Raw genomic sequence first — 17,110 nt, 5'->3', positions numbered from 1 at the left:
CCTATATGTGTTCCTTGCCTGGACCTTTCATTCTTCCTATCTCCTGTGCTTGCCTTGTACTTCCCATCTGCAAAAATATGACTCTAAGCATCCTGCAGTCATCCATGGTGTAAAAGCTAAAGGTAGAACTACTGGACCTTCAGGTACCTCCTTTTTTTGAGCAACCTACCTCTTTTAAGAATCATACAAAGCAGCTCACTGGGATCAGTGAATTTTTAGAAGAGCCTCTCTTTCTGCTGCTCGTGTTACAGCCCCTTTGTACACTACAATTCGGATAAAAGCATTCTGAAAGTCTGTCCTCTCTTTTTGAACTATCTCACACACATACACATGTATAGGAGAAAGTAATTATATATTAATATATACAGCCATAGCCTGCTTAAGAGTTGAGGATTTCCCAGAAATTAATTAAAAGATTTGGGGAGTTTGCTGCTTCTTGAGTTGGGGGTCTGACCATCAGAATCTAGGTCTGGAAGGGATATTTGCAATGAAGCACGACTCTATGTATCCACTCCAACCCCATCAAAACTCCACCCAGAATTTCTTGGCATTCTTTGGCATCACTGGATGGATGGCAGCTGGTTGCTGAAGAGTTTGTCTTCCTCACAATGAAGTAACAGGAAATTTCTAGCAAGTACACAATAATTAGAAGATGGAAGATACTAGTAACTTTCACTGACATTTAGCTGTAAGATAAAGCCACCCTCCCCTCCACAGAGGATGTTGAAAACATGCACACAGAAGAAAAAGCAAAAATAAATTCCAAAAGGATTTCATGTACTTCCTGATAGGAGTATGACAATGCAGCCAATGAATTGGCCCATTTAAGCCACAATCCTTTCTGTTGCTTGTTCTCTACTTGACTCTTACTTGTGGATGAATGCATTTCTATAATCTGTCATCTCTCCTAAACAGAGCTGGCCTGTAACTGGGGAACAAGTGGTTTGGGAAAGAAATAAGAAGATACACAGCTGTTTTCACACACCTCAGGGTAGGTGGTCTGCTCTTTGATATATCAAGTACCAACAATTAGATCAGTTACAAGGGGTTTATTTTAGCCATGGTAGCAGCCAGCTGCACTCTTATTTCGGCTGTTAGAGGCAACAATCCAGCAAGTCAGACTGTGTCACAGTGTAGCACATCACAAGGTCATATAATAAGCTCAAGCAGTAGAGGTAAAAAACGATGCTGGATGTTCAATACAGAAATTTCAAATAGGAAATATGCAAGCTGGTACATGAGCATTGAAAAAAACCCTACCTTGTTAACTCTATGCACCTCTGCCAAAGCCAAACACCTGCAGGTTTTGAGTGAACAAAGCTTGTTTCTTAAATAGTGTTGCCACAATAACAATATTAGCTCCAGGCGAACCATAGGCAATGAAGGACCCTTCACAGATACTCAGGAGAAGTCATACAAAAAGAATAACTGTTAAACTTACCTGAGCCACCTGGAGTAGCACATTCAGTTGCTCCTTTTCTCTGTTCAAAAACAAGACATGATAGTCAGAGATAGACCCAGTTCTCCTACATGAGGCTTTCAGAACTACATGGACGCATCATCCCTCCATTGGTAAGGTTAAAATAAGATACCTGTTGTAAGACTGATCAAAAAGCTTTTGTAATTCAGTAAAAATCCAATTTTCTGTGATTGGCATGACCTTTGTGGATACAACAGATTTTCCGCATGTACTTAACTTTCAGATCAATCAGGAAATTGGATTAGTTAGAACACATTAGGAAGGACATTGGAAACAATGACAGAAAGACAGATCAGTTAGACTCATGAAAAATGTAAACATAATCTTCTTAAGCACTATACATCCATGGATATTAAATGAAGTTGTACATGCATAATTGACAGAAATCAGGAAACTGTGTTTGTTTGGTTTTTTTTAAACAGGACAGAATTATTGCAATACCAGCATTGAATTTGTGTTTCATTTTCTTTTACTGTATTAAAGCCCCCAAAAGTTATCAAATTTTTGTACTTTGTTAAATGATTAAGCTGAGGACTTTCTCTTCTGAAGACCTGGATGCCCCAGTTTGCATAACTTCTCAGTGGCATGCAAAACCTAGTTTACTAGTAAAGGCTGTAAGAGTCAGAGTTTGTTAGTAAACATGAGCAGAGGAAAAAAACTCTCTCACAGTGCTGCATCTCCACCCAGATCAAAAAGGTTGTACTCCAAGGGAAAACTGTCACTATGGCCAGTTTCTCCATAGTGAGCACACTACAAGCAACAGAACTAGTACACAGACAAATGCCAGGGTCATACATAGGGAGCAGGGATAGGATGTGGCTGGATGGAAGAGTCTGCCTGTGGCAACCACTGCGCAGCTAAATGCAGACTGGCAGTGGTAACTTTCAAGTCTGTAATTCAACCCAAGCAGAACAGGAGGGCAACAATATTTATTTCCCAGGCCCTGCGGCTTTTCCCAGCCAAATTCTAAATTGCAGCTGCAAGTCACAAAGTCCTTAAAGCTCTCACTCTTGCACTCGTTCTCTCTCAAAAAAAAAATCCAGGAAATGTTTCCAAATGAAAGCTGACGTAAGTGAGATCCAGATGGTTCCAGCTCTACTGAAAGATCTCTAACAGTAGTCATGAGTTAAACAACTGCCTTAAATGATAAGAGGGTTCAAGAAGCAGAGCCATTTTAAAACAAATCAGGAATACCACCTACAATCTACACACTAATTCTTGCAACTGTTCTTCACATTTTTTAGACCTCTGATATTTCTTGCTGCTTTCCATCCATCTTCCTGAAATGTGATACCCAAAACTAGGGACAGTACTCCAACTGAAGCCTTACCAGTGCCAAGCGGAACAGAAGAATCACCCCCACATCTTAACAGAAACAATCCTGTTTATAGACAGCATTTGCTCTCTCCTCTCACACAGCATGACACCGGTGACTAATACTCAACTTAGCCTGCAGACCTTCTTCCTGCTGTTGAAGTAGGCATTCCTCCTTCTCTCTCTGTGCATTTGATTATTCCTAACTGTAATCTGCATATGTCTATATTGAAAGTTATCCTGTGTTTTCCAGACCATTTCTTTAATTTGCCAAAATTATTTGAATTGTAATCCTGTCTAGCTATATACTTACAGCCCCTCAACAGATGGTTTTATCTGCAAATTTAACAAGGATATTCATATTTCCTCATCCAACTTATTATGAGAACATCGCGCTAGTACCATATCCAGCACAGACCATAGAAGAATCCCATTCAAGAGTTCTCTCCTATTTAACAAAAAGCTACTATTGTTTACTAATTAAAATGCAATAATACAATGCAGTAAAAACACAAATCCTAGTCTTGCTTCACGTACTTTTTTCCAAACCACATTCCTTATGGTGTCTTAAGAGTATTGTCAAAACATGTCAAAGCCCTTACCTACCCTCTGCCTATCCAAAGTCAAGTTACCTACCCTCTATGGCTTTTCCCTATCCACAAGGCATGTCATAAGCTATCACAGAAGGAAACCAGTAACTTTAATGCTGTTTGTTCTTCAGAAGTCCACGTTGGCTCTTAACTCTATCAAGCATTTACAACTATTTGATTATTTGTTTCAGTATCTTCCTGAAATTGAGGTTAGGCTGACTGGTCCACAATTCCCTCATTCTTCCTTTTCTCATTTTAAAAGGGGGTCACTACGTTTGGAATTTTCCAGTTTTATGGAAACTCTATTGCTATCCACAAAACAGGAGAAGGAGAATAGCTATTAATTCAAACTGCTTCAGCCAGATCTCGAAGTACTCAAACATTAATTTCACCAAGTCCGGGTGATTTCTTTGTAATCTGATTTATCTGAGCGTTCTCTTTGTAATCCGATTCATATGAGCATTCTCTAACCTTTTATTTCCCTGCTAGGTTCTGAATTCTTGCACATCTGTGCTAATTTTATTTAGTGTCCAACAGTTAAGCCTTTTGGGGAAGACAAATAAAAATAGCATCAAATACCTCAGCTTTCTCAACATTATAATTTTTTCTTCCTGTTGAACAGTAGACCAAATCACTCCATGTCTCCCTTTTCCAACCAGTGTATGCAAAATAACTGCATGCCAACTTTTCGTTCGTTATAGCTCAGGTTGCATCTTGGTCCTTCTAATTTTGTCTCTGCATGTGTTCGGGTTTGTTATTTTTTTGTTGTTGTTGTTCTCAGCAGATTAGCCATTTTGCAATTTCTGTGGACTTCCACCTCATTTTTGAGGTCAAATGGAAGTTCAGGATTTAGCCAAGTTGGTCTGCTAGTACCTTTTTGGCTACTCACTCTGAATGAAGCCATTTGACATCAAGTAGAAAATGAAAGCAAAATGAGCAGTTGACCTGATTTCTAGAAACACTGACACTTCTCTACAATGATGCTGGGTTCAACACATCTTTCATGGGCTGGGAACTAAAGGGCAGGGGCAGAAAAACACTACAACAAATAAGCTAAATAGGTCCTTTTATCTAAAACGAGGCAGGGACAAGCTCTACTTAGTACAGTGAGGACTTTAGACCTGAGAGAGCATCTGTAGCATTTGATAACTGCAAACTAGTTACTGACATTCTGAACTTGCACAGCTTCATGTTGCTGATGAGGCTGTTGTTGAAAATTGACACATTGATAAAATGGAGCCTTCAGTGTTGTTCAACAAATTCCTTGACCAAACTGTTCCATTATTGGTGTCACTGACTCCATGTCTTGTCCCAGCAGATACATCACCCTACTGTCTCCAGTGAAACCGCAGGCCATCTCTTTTCCTTATGACGTACTTCTAACCTTAGAATTTTCTGATGCTTGTCACACACCTTAGTCCACCAAGATCCAAATTCAGGATAAGTATGTAACAAAAGCCTATAAGAAACGTAACCAACTAGTTATGAAAAACTTAAAATGCCACAGGATTATTTGTTCAAACTTACATAATAATCTCATAGTTGAAGTTTTATGCTTCATAAAACAAAAGATTATCAAGAGAGACAACCCAGTTTGGATAGGCTGTAGGTAGCCACGGAGCGAACAGTAAATGATGCACAAGGTGCAGGATTCTCAATAGGTATACTGTCACTGCTCACAGGCTGCCTCTTTTTGTGACATTAGCTATTCCTTTCCCCTCCTGATCTCTTGACACATCCATATCCCTGATGGGAGATACACAGCAGCAGGAACAGGGAGAACACGTGCATTCTCATGAGTGTAAGAACTGCAGTAGCAGCACAGGTGCGCTGCCCATCTTGCTCTCTGACCCAGCTTACTGGGCACACCGAGACTCATGATACTGGTACCTTCTCACACTGCTAATCCCTCCAGATTTTGGAAGACTGCATAAAACTTGTCACAAAGGCAACAAGAAAATTATGGATGTCTGCCCAATCAGTGAAACAGCCTCCTTTCATGTACATTCCAGAGCAAAAAAACACTCAATGGAGGTAAAAATACACCAGGATTAGCTTTCCTAGAGGAAACAGGACACTCCTTTTCCACACTGCTTTTCTACTCTAAGCTGCCCACAGCCCACCCCAGCTCTGCCCCTGGCATTGGGACGCTGTCTCATGCCATTGCTGTGCCAGCGTTACCATCATGCCAGCGCCCCAGGCCCGCTTTTACACCTCAGCAGCTTTAGTGCTAGGGAACTATGAGCGCAAGATACCATCTTGTACCTTTCCTTCACCTCTTCCTCTTCCCGTTTCCTCCTACGCTCCTCCTCTTCTTGCCATTGTCTTTCCTCTTCCTCTCTTCTGATCTGTTCTTCCTCTTCTTGCCTCCTCCTCTCCTCCGCTTCCTGCCTCCGCCTGAGCTCCTGCTGCAGCAGGTGCTGGTGGAGGCTGCGAGCCAGGCGGCCACGCCAGTGCTTCTGCAGGGTGATCGCAGAGGCCTTCAGTCGCAGCAGGCTCTTCTTCCAAAAGTATGCTCGGTAGTTCTTTTGGATTATAACAACACTGGCTAGCACCTTTTGATACTTCTTCCTAAAAACAGAACCAGACACTTAATGCGCCATGAGGAATACACGCTTTGCATTTCTCATGCCCTGGTATATTGACCAATCTTACCATAGCCACAGAAAAACGGATTTGGAAAAATACTGCTCAGAAATGACACAATTTCTGTTCCTCTGCTGCCACTACCCATAAATCATATTCTCCTCACTGTTCTCACTCCTCTATCTACCACTGGTTTGTTTCCGTGAGCACCTACTTTCATGAAGACCCTGGGAGGATGAAGGGCAGATGTTTGGCACATGGAAAGAGAAGGTCCACTGGCCCAAAGTCTCCTTGCATTGCACATACGTACATACATTCATTGTGCAATTAGCATAATCACTCAGTGTGGATTTTTTATAATAAAAACATACAAATGGCCTTACCACATGAGAACAAAGTCCCGTATTGCCCCATCTTTTAAGTGGCCAAAAGCAAACTGCTCCAGGAAAGGCAAAAAGCGGGGCAAAAATAAATCTGGTCACATTAATCTCCTATTGTTTGGGGGAAAACACAGTGACACTACAATATTGATTGCTGAATGTAACATTGTAACAGGCTGCCGTAAACATATACATATATTGCACAACATTTTGCTTAAAGAGTAACGATATCAAAATCAACTTTGCAGCACTTCAAAAAACATGGTAGGGCTCCAAAAGAAAAGAATCATCACTCAGTATTTCTGTAGTCTAGTGAAGTTCTAGAAAAGTCAGTTCTTGCCTCTGCATTACAGACCATTTTTATCAAGGACCTGAAAAAAAATTAACCAGTGGAAGTTTGTACATGATACACAAACTGGGAAAATAACAAAAGAGTTACTATTACAGAGTAATCTGGATCAATTTGTAAGCTAGATTCAAGCAAACATTAAACAATCCAAAAGAGCCAAACATAAGGTCTTGTATTGAAGAATCAAAGGCCAAACATACCTGATGTGGGACTGTTAAGAAGCAACAAGTCAAAAAAGGATTTTGGGGCCACAGATCATCAGGTGAAGGCAAACGCCCATCACAATTCTATAGAAAAAAATACTACTGGGATTCTTAATACTTGCAAGCAGCAATACTGCGTAGAAGGGGACTGCACTGCTAGTTTTATCCTGTGTTCAGTGTTAGCCCCTCCATTTCAAGAACAACGTTAGACCCTCAAGTGATTTCTAAGGAAGCAGGATTGGAACCAGAAATTCTGGCTTATAGAAAGACAGCACATGCTCCATGACCATAAGAAAGAAACGGCTAAGGAAAGGCTTGATCCCACTCAAAGTACCCACATTTTTGGGTGGCATTTCTATTTATCCAACAGGGACATAACAAGATTTAATTGACCTGAAGCTGAAGTCTATTCAGGCTGGAAATAAGCAGACTTTTTTTTAAAGTAATCAATATATTTAGACACCTTAATTGGTACTATTCAAATTAAAAACTTCTTTAGTCCAAACTAGAATTTGCAGAGGGAAATTCTATGGGGCCGTTAGACAGGATCTTGGGCCAGCAGGCTACAGTAATCCTGTGAAGTCTTAGAGTCCTAGAAAGCACACTGGAAATAGCACAGTATTCTCACATATCCTTCCCACAGACCTTCTGCAACCCCCTGAGGAAAAGACACACCTCAAAATCCCCTTCCTGGCAATCAAATCCCCTTCAAATGGCAACAGGGACCCATGCTGACAGCTTGCCACCTCCCTGCACATCAAATACGTCAGCCTAGTCAAGAAAGTCAGGAGAGGGATGCTAATAGCAGTAGTGTGCAGAGGTCATGCTCTTTTCCATAAGTATTAAGTCAAAGGGAGGAAGCACAGAGAAAAAGAAGAGGAAAGGGAAGAGGTGATAAGAAGCGGGAGGTTTTAGATGAATTGCTCCTGGGCTGCAGTCCCCTCACCCCTGCTCCCTCTGTCCTCCCTGTGCCCTGCACATGGGGTGTGAACAGCTGCACATGCACTCTCTGCCAAGGCAGATGTAAGTGCATCAAAAAGGGCACTCTGACTTTTACAAAATGCATCTGCCAGAAACTCTCTCAAGTGCAACATGTGCCAAGCCCTGCCCAGCTACAGGCCGGCTCTGCCTGCTAATCTGCCAGGCTGAAGTGCCCCCTCATTCCTCATGACCGCAGCCAAGCTTGCAGACGCCCTTCAGCTGGAATGGCTGCACACAGGCTGTGAATTTCATTCCCCTTTTTCAGCCTTCCGTTCACCCCCTTGCACCGGCCAAAGAAACTCAACCTGCAGGCCACACCGAGGAGTTGGGAGACATCCCGACCATATATCACAAGAGAAGGCGGGGTGGCTGCAAGGCTCCAATGCTGCATTTGGAATTTAGTTAATTATCCTGTCGATGAGCTGTAGTTAGCAGTCATGCCTCCAAGGACTAGAGAATACAGGGCTATGGAGTAATTTCCTACTGTCTTCTTCCCTGAGCAATAAGGTCCTGCAGAATCCAGGGACACAGCCAAATTTGTACAGGGATCCTGCAAGCCTGGGAACAGTTATGTGTATTTTAGCTGCTGAAGCTGTTACCTGCAGCTCAGAGTTCCACAGATTAGCTACAAAAAATGGGGTCATTTCAATGGGCTTGATTTTCTTGTCTCACCTTTTAGTGATCAGTCAGAGATACTAGGCTGCAGGGAATGAGAGCAAAGAAAACGTTCTCACCCTTAGGACTGGTTCTCCAGGCTCACAGAACAAGTTCACAAAGGGGGAGAAACCAGTAAAATCCTTCCTGTGGCGTATGTACCCTTCTTCGCCAACCTACTTTGCATGAGAGCAAATGAATTTAAATACACTTGTACTTGCAAAACTAACAAAAATGGTATCAAGCTTAAGGCAGCACACACTGGTTCTCCTGACCTCTGCCCAACTCTGCACAGACCCTTCAGCACTTGCCCCGATGAACTCCCTCTTGCTGGACCTTCTCCAATACAGGTGCAGTGCAACTGGAAACTCTTCACAGAAAAGTTTCCAGTCTCCCTCCCTAGCTATTTCCTCGCTCCCTGCTCTCCTCCCCTGCAAAGTCCAGTTACCTCCAGCTGCTTGTGAGGATTTCCACTCTGGCTGCAGAAGCACAGCTTGTTCTTAAAGATGAGACTCACAAGAGCAACACGTGGGAGGAAGAATTCAGATCTGTGGAGACTGGAGGACCACAAGATTTCTAGCCAAGAGGAACATTACTGCAACACTGTCTCCATCGCAGCCCTGCAGGGCAGCAGCTACCTTCCCAGGAACTCAGAAAAGCAGAAATCCAGTTCGCCTGCAGTGATGTTTCCCAGAAAAATCAATTTTCCTGTGCTAATCCCTATCCCTCTCTCCACATGCTAGACGTAAAGTAAAATAGAGCAGAGGCCCTGACACAAAGAATTTGCAGTCTCATGTACAAACAATAGAGCTAGCTCATTTGTCTTCCTAGAGGGAAATAAATAAATGAATAAAAGCCCCTGAGACCAAATGTGTATTTTGCTGATATTCCATGTTGGCGAGGCAGGGTGCAACCCTTGCACACATTTCCCAAAGCAAAATGAGCTACCTGGTGTAACTGGAGCTCTAAGAAGAGTGCCTGCTGGAACAGCTCTGCTGGCCAGGGATTTCACCTCCTCACACCCCTGACTGACAGGTGTCTGGAGCAGAGACCAGCCAGGACAGAGCATCTTACTGGGATTAAGTGTGCATGCCACAGCCATTAAGGAGTCAGCTGTTACACTGACTGCGAGGGGCAGAGGAGGGGCGGTTTGCCTGCAGTTGGTTCTCCCAACCCTCCTCTGGTCAGGTGCAGAAGGGAGCGGCAAGGGGAGATTACTGGTGCAAAGCTGGCCAAAAACCAATTCTGAAGAGTTAATTAAAAGGAGAGGGAGATCACGAGGCAAACAGGCAGGGCGAGGAAAGAGGGTGAGCGAAGGCAGAGCTGCAAGTGAGGAAGAAGCGACTTGCAGGGGGAGCAGAGAACAGAGTTGACAGGCGTAAGGAAAAGGAGGGGACCCAAAGCATAGGTGGGGCCCGGCCAGGAGAGCCCTGAAGGCAAGGAAAAGGTGTCATCGGAGGCAAGCGGTGGGTACAGAGGTCCCCGCAGAAGCCTGCCGAGCAGCTCTGAGGGAGGGTGCAAGCGTGCACAGAATTGAAGAAGAGGTGGCAAAGGTGCAGAAAGGTATCAGCGGGACCGATGCCGGCAGGGAGGGCAGCTATATTCTTTCTCCTTGGCACAGAGGAGGGGAAGAAGGGAGGGATGCGAGGGGACGAGCGAGCGAAGCAGAGGGTCGGGGCAACCCAGGCACACGAGCACAGGGATGGTGGGGCAGCCCCCGGCACTGACCTTGCCATGTAGCCCAAGACGTGGGCCCGGATGACTATAGCTGCTTTCCTCAACTCCTCTTCCCGATCCTTCTCCAGCTTCTGCTCAAGAGCCTCCTTCAGGAAAACCTGACGCCACGGGGAGGAGTTTCAATAAACACAAAGAGAGGAAAGAAGTCAGTCCCCGGGAGAGCCGGGAGGTTCCATCCCCGGCTGACCAGCGCGGAGCGCGCTCGGCGTCCGGGCGCCCGCGCCGGCCTCGGCGCCTCGCCCCGGGGGGGCCGTGGTGCTCGGAGCACCGGGAAAAAGTTTTGCAGCGACGGGAGCCAAACTCTGCGCCCAACCCCCGCCTCCCTCACTCCGTGGTCAAGACTTAAAAGAGAGGGAGGGAGGGAGGGAGCGGAGGAAGGAGGGAAAGAGGAGGGAGGAGGAGAGCCTGGGCTTGCGCCTGCGATTAACCCTTTCCCAGCCGACAGCTTTCCCCGCACACGCCAGTACCGCCCTGCAGCAGGCACCGATACCTGCTGGCGTGATTCAATACTTTGCAAAGAAACTCCTCCGCGTTTCAAGGAAAGAGAGGAGCGTTTACGTTTCTAGACTCCGGGAAGCAACCTTAACGGCAATCCTAAGAATGGAAGACAGTTGGAAAGCTAAAAGCCCTGTTGAGGTGCAGAGCTGAGCCTACCCGCAGTCCGCCGGAGCCGAAGCCCTCCGCCAAGCGCCAGAAACTCTGAGGTGGAGATGCTTCTGTGCTAAAGAGGTCCAGCAGCGCAGCATGCGCTAGGGGGAACTGAGCCCCGATGGGAGAGGTCTCCAAGTATTACTGGTTGCACTTCAGTGTCCAGCATTTTAATTCTCAAGCATCTCCCATCACCTATAGGTCAAACCTCTGTTCAGTGCTAAACGCTTGCGCGAGGGATGACGGTGCTATCTTAGGAGACAAAAAAGATACAAGCAAGATAAGGGCATGTTTACAGGAATTGAGCTGACATATCTGAGCTACTTTAAGTCAGCTGGCTTGCACTATGTTAGCACAGGGTTCGGCACAAACTGCTGAAATAAATGCTTTGCTTTTTGAGATGGACTGCAGCATGCATGGAGCTCCATGGCGTGGCTAGCGGTACCCACCCTAGAGTAAGTTGGCTAAGGTATGTCCATACAAGCTGCAGTCCCAGCAGCAACTGCCATATGGCCATGCTCGTGTGACCTGCTGCCTGACATTGGCTAAATCACTGCCAGGGCCAGCAGCAGAATGGACTACACTAGAAAAGTGCTGCCCTACTTGTTAAAGCACTGCCACGAACACAGGCTGTGAGCTGACACTCATCAATCTGCAGAACTACATTAATCAGTAAAAACTCCTTACAAATTTATTGGATCCATGCAGCTATGCTGAGAGTCCAGAGGGATGTTCAGAGATTTGAACAGTCATTTAGTCCAGTGTTCTGCACAAACTCTCCCTCTCCCCATTTACCTCCCCTTATGTCTCCGTATACCTTCCCTTCCATCACTGCTTTTGGCCTCATCATTTATTCAGGCTCTTTTTTCCCCCTGCAATGGCCACCATGTACTGAAAGTTCTCCTGGAGTTAGTACCCATAGCCAGTGGCTTCCCTGGACTCGAACTTCTCCTGGGGAGCCATTTCCATTAAGACGGTCTTAAATGAGCTGTTTTGGAATGACTAAGTAACCGTGGGTAGCCTTAAAAGAAGGTTCATTATCCAGGTACTGCCAACCATGAAGCTGGCATCCTTCCCTGCAAGTTGTACATCCACTCCGTCTGTCAACTCAACAATCTTTTAAAGACTTCTTTGAGGCAGGGATTGCTCTTTCCATTACATTCCAGAACCAAGCAGCAGTCACCCAATTTCAAGAATGCAACCAGCAAAACACTGTCTCAGTCCATTATCTTCATCAAATTGGAAATATTCAGTCCATCAGTATTTCCCTAGCAAGCACAGACTTTGCTGTGCCAGTAAGGAGGGGGAAAAACCCCTAACTTCAGGGCATGCAGAGTTCAACAAGACCCAACCCTAATCCTATAGGGTTTTCTATATATGCTTGAGAGTGAAAGGTTAATCTCAAATAACAATATCTAGTTATAAGATATTAGCATTTTGAGGGGGTTTTTAGACTCCTGTAGATGACAAGGAAGAGTAAAATGTATTCAAAACCACAAATATTTTTAATGCCTTGTGGAAATAACTTGGAAGATGGCTGTTTCTTTGTCATAATTCATAATCACTTTCTGAAAACATGACATCGCTTTCATCTGAGGAAGGAATGATTGAACAAAACATACACGATAACTTCTATCATATCTGCTCATATTAGGCGCTGGCCAAGTTTTAAACCACAGTGCAGCACCACAGTGTTTCTCACACAACTTCAATGCCTGCATGCACTATCAGTGCAACAGTGAACATGTTAAGGTTACGTGTAGATCAGCAGACACAAATGTAACTGTGTGTGCACCCATGTGTACCTAAGTGGGATCATATGATTCTTGGGGACAACAGAAAAGCAGGAAGTGGGTCACTGTGACCTGGATGCCAAATAGTCTACAGAAACCTCCTCCTTCAAACAGGCCCTGCAAAACAGCAGGTTGAAATGTGGAAATGAATGCTTTCAAACAGCAAGGATTACCATGTTCAACAGCTGTAGGAAATCTGTGTTGTGGGTATGGGCAAGTATGGCAGAAGGTCCAGGCGCACTGAAGAAAGGGGCACAGAAGCTGCTGCTCCATCCCAGCACATCCCCAGTGAAGACAACGGCACATTAGCACAAGTTCTTCCATCGTCGCACTGCCTGTTTGCATCCAAGCCCTCATCTCTGCCATGCCACCAGATAAAACCTGCCTTGTATACATTAATACCTCTTATAAACATTAGTTTGACAATTGCCTGCACAGCAGCTGCTCTATTCTTAATGAAAAACACAAAGATCATCCTGCCCTTCCTCCTCTATTTCCTTTCCCAAGCTTCACAATCCACTGCACTAATTCACAGACTCTTTTCCTTCCTCCTCCAAACAATTGCTAGGGATATAATTATCCTTCCATTCATTTTGCAGGAAGTATTCCCCCTTCTATAAGCCTTGCTCTTCACCCACCCCTTATACTTCTTCCTAGGTTACATCCCCATTGGCCTGTCACACCTCTTTCAGTAGCTAATCCTGACTCCATAACCCAAGGTTAGTTCTGGGAATTGCTACCTGGGTACCCAGAGCTGCACTTGTAGCAGCAAAAGTGGCAGCAAGGGCACACAGGGGACTTCCTCTCCAGGACAATGACCTATACTCTGTGCCCTTTAGCTGGTAGCTTTACTTCACCCTTACCTGAAAGCCTCTGGAAAAATTAGGGCTCTTTTCTTCATCAACCCAAGTATTCCAGGCCTGTGTTACCTAGCATCAGCTAAAACGTGAACGCAGACAAAGGACTCTGTAATCCAAACCCAAGACACAACAGCTGCAGCACTGCTCTGCATGGCCTCACCTTGGCATCTGCTTTCCCAGGGGCAGGCTTTCTGGAGGCATTGTCACAAAGTGGAGTTGCAAGAGGGGTCTCCAAGGGAGCAATGAAATGGCTTTGCCACCATCTGAGTGTGGGAAAGAACGTCAAGCAACTCATCTGAAGAATGAAATGGCAGGGCAATGGCGACAGCACCTTGGAGCAGCCACGGGCTGGCCAGCCATTCAGGATGGCAGCAAGGGTGGAACAGGCCAGGACAGCCTTGGAGCGATATATCCTCTAGAATAAATAGAACTCCTGCCCTCTACCAGGATACACATCTCTAATCCAAACTTTGCCGAATATCAAATAACTTCTACAACCAAACAAGATGCTCAACTGCTTCCCAACTCCTTTCAGTTTTCCTTCTCAGTCATAAAGAAATAAGGAGATACAAAGACTGCCATTCTTAATCATTTCTTTCTTCCCACAATCTTCAGACCCGACAGCAACCAGTGCCCTAGCAGAGAGACTGCTGCTTACCAACATGCCGCATACAGCTCTTCAGCCAAGTTTTAGTTTATAGGACACAATTGTTCAAAAAAAATAAGAGTACATCCAGTGTTTTGGCAAAATATGACACATTTTTTTTGCCACAATTTACCACCTATATTGTTTTTCAAAAAGAATTTGTTTGAGCAGGTCAAGGAGTGAGTGAAACCAGACAGATGGACTCAGTCCTTCAGCATGCATAACAGGGACTGAAGAGAAAGGGATCCTATTGCTGCCAGGAGCTCAAAGCAGCCTGGATTTCCTGCTTGTCATCAGTCTGTTGTAGTCCCTGGACTCCAGCGATATAGCTTATAACCTTTTATACTCTAAAAGGTGAGTATGTGCATGTGAGTTTGGTCCTCACATGCATTTCCCTGCTGCCCTTGCTGTAGCCCAGCAATCTTCCATCTCTTGTCATGCTAGGAAAAAAGTTCAAACTCCATGTTTACCAGCTCTAACCACCACTTGCTAAAGCTTCCCAGGCACAAGCAGCTCTGCAACACGTACACACTCCATACAGGCTTTAATACTAAAATGCCGTGAGACTGGCAGCCACCCAAGTAGTGTGGGTTATCTAGGGACAATAATGACTGAAATGGTTCCTGGTTTGCGGGGACCAGTAAGGAGACACCAGATTCCCAAATCAAAGATGGGGAACACTTTAATCACAGAGTATAAATATGTGCTGAGTGTGCTAAAGTGATAAAAACTTCTTTCCTGAACATCAGCGGAGGCATGTGAAGGAAGGCCTTAGAAACTTCAGGTTAATACATCTCCTTTCCACAGCAATGGCCAGTGGTTTCCTTGGTTCTCATGCAGAGTTCAGAGCCCAGACTACCAAGTGGGCTACCACCACTCCTCTAAGAAGGGGAGTGAGGGATCTTGCTCTCCTAAGAAACATTACAGTCTATCCACTCATTAAGAAATGATTGCTCGAAGCAACAAATATCATTATTTGATCTCCTGGACAAATGAAATGTGAGTATTCCCTAGAATCACTTTTGGTTCCATTGTGACCCTGGAAATAGTCTGAACTACTTTTTTGAAGGCTTAAGGGCAAAAAATGCAAGAAAAGTTGCTTTGATGGACTACCATCTGCTCTGGATATGGACTGCATACCCACTACTTAGAAACGCTGTCTGCACTGGACACCATCCATCCTGGAATATTCTTTGAAGAATTCACTGGAGTATGTGGAAAGCCGTAATAAGAGACAGTTTCCTCCTCCCAGATTTCTATAGCAATTTACCTCACAACACTCACATCTATGTCTGTGTGAAGCTGTCTCAAAGTTTGAAGAAATTCAGACTGAAACACCCAGCTCCCTCCCCATTAAATGAAAGATAATGGTACATTTCCAGCTGGATGTCTGGAGGAAAAAAAACCAAAACATAACAAAAAGCCCAAAATCCTGACTATACCAGGCAAGAGAGAAATGTTAAACATTCACCAAAACAGAAGCAAATTCTGAATTATGCAAGTGGGGAGAAGCATCTGAATACCTTTTCCTAAAAAATGTATGCTAGCATCTGGGCTAACTGCACAAACCATCAGCTGAGCTTCCACAGCAGAAAGCTGTCACACATCTGGTGATCTAGCTAGCTATTCACAGTTTAGATACATACCAAGCAGCAGCTCACTGTCTCCTTCAGGAATTTTGGTTACCCAAGCAGAGTGAAGTATTTGGCCCAAGAGGCAAGAGTTAATGGCACACATTGCAATTGCATACAATGACACCCATGCTTGTTCTCCTTGGATCCTTAAATTGGATCAGACACAACAAAATCAATCTGGCTTGGTCAATGAGAAGGAGTTCAGACAAAATCAAAAAGCCTTCTGCATCTGTAGGTACATAATATGGGAAATATTTGAGATCCTACAGGTCAGTGGCATAGTCCAATGCATTTAAAGGGCCATCACAACTTTGCCCTTTCTACTGGCTTGAATCTCACCAGATGCAATTGCATCACCTTGCAGCTGGAACAAAGCCATACCCCTGCCCCAGACTGATGAAGTACCTTGGTTTTACCCAACTGCCATTCCTTCTTGCTGCTGTCGTAGGTCTGAAGAAAGCCTGCACATACAGCTTTGCTGTTGTCTGAGAAACTTGGCCCCTTCACAAGCATCTTGTACCTAAGAACAAAACAAAATCTCATGAGATTATGTATGACAGTAACCCGCCCCAATCTTTTAACTCTAATTATCCTCCTCCCATTAGTCCTTCTTCCTCTGGGACCTCCCTTCTTCGTGTTTGCCTTCCAATTTGGAAATTTCCATCCCCCAACCTTTATCTGTTCCTACCACACTGGCAATTATTGTTGCAATCCCAGTAATAAAATACAAACTCAACAGTATTTTTCAGTAAAGAACAACTGTCTTTCTGAAACATGTGCTTTCATCAGACACAAGTTATTTTGTTCAGTATAGGGGTGGCATTTCATGCTCCAAGAGACAAAAGAAGCAATGTTCAATGCTCCATTCTAGCCTTAAACGTCAAGAAATCCTTTTGATGCAGCTAATTAAAAAAATAATCAGTCTCAGTCTTTCCAATATTAATCATCCACTATACTGTCCATTAAAATTTGCTTCAGCCTGCCAGATTAAAGGTTTTAAGTATGATATTTTCTTCTTACATATTATGACCAGATGGGTTTCACAGCATCACACAAGCAAATCTATGGCAAAGCTACAGAAAAAAAAAATTAAAAATGGACCATCTGGCTATTTTTCCATTCTGACTTTTACACTAAAGGCAAGTCTCCAAAAGGTCTTCCAAATCAGTCTATGATATGGGCAATTAGGGCACGGTTAGAAAAACATCCCACAAATGATCCATATCAGTAACAGCAGTTATAGAGGAAACAAATA

General features: G+C 44.3%; 1 protein-coding gene across 2 annotated transcripts in view; it reads right to left on the bottom strand.

Annotated features, from left to right (window-relative positions):
- LOC104319894 (unconventional myosin-X) overlaps positions 1–17,110 on the bottom strand; it is a 104,516-nt gene that overhangs the window by 33,071 nt on the left and 54,335 nt on the right. For both annotated transcript variants that reach the window (XM_069781215.1, XM_069781216.1), the window contains 4 exons: positions 16,261–16,375; positions 10,266–10,372; positions 5,650–5,955; positions 1,442–1,481 (listed from right to left, as the gene is read on the bottom strand). In XM_069781215.1, coding sequence (XP_069637316.1) covers positions 1,442–1,481; positions 5,650–5,955; positions 10,266–10,372; positions 16,261–16,375 — 568 coding nt within the window. The remainder of the gene's footprint in view (positions 1–1,441; positions 1,482–5,649; positions 5,956–10,265; positions 10,373–16,260; positions 16,376–17,110) is intronic.

Source organism: Haliaeetus albicilla, chromosome 4, assembly GCF_947461875.1.
Source record: "Haliaeetus albicilla chromosome 4, bHalAlb1.1, whole genome shotgun sequence".
In the NCBI taxonomy this organism is placed as follows: Eukaryota; Metazoa; Chordata; class Aves; order Accipitriformes; family Accipitridae; genus Haliaeetus; species Haliaeetus albicilla.
Note: the sequence above shows the minus strand (reverse complement) of the source record. Positions and strands in the feature narration are given on the sequence as shown.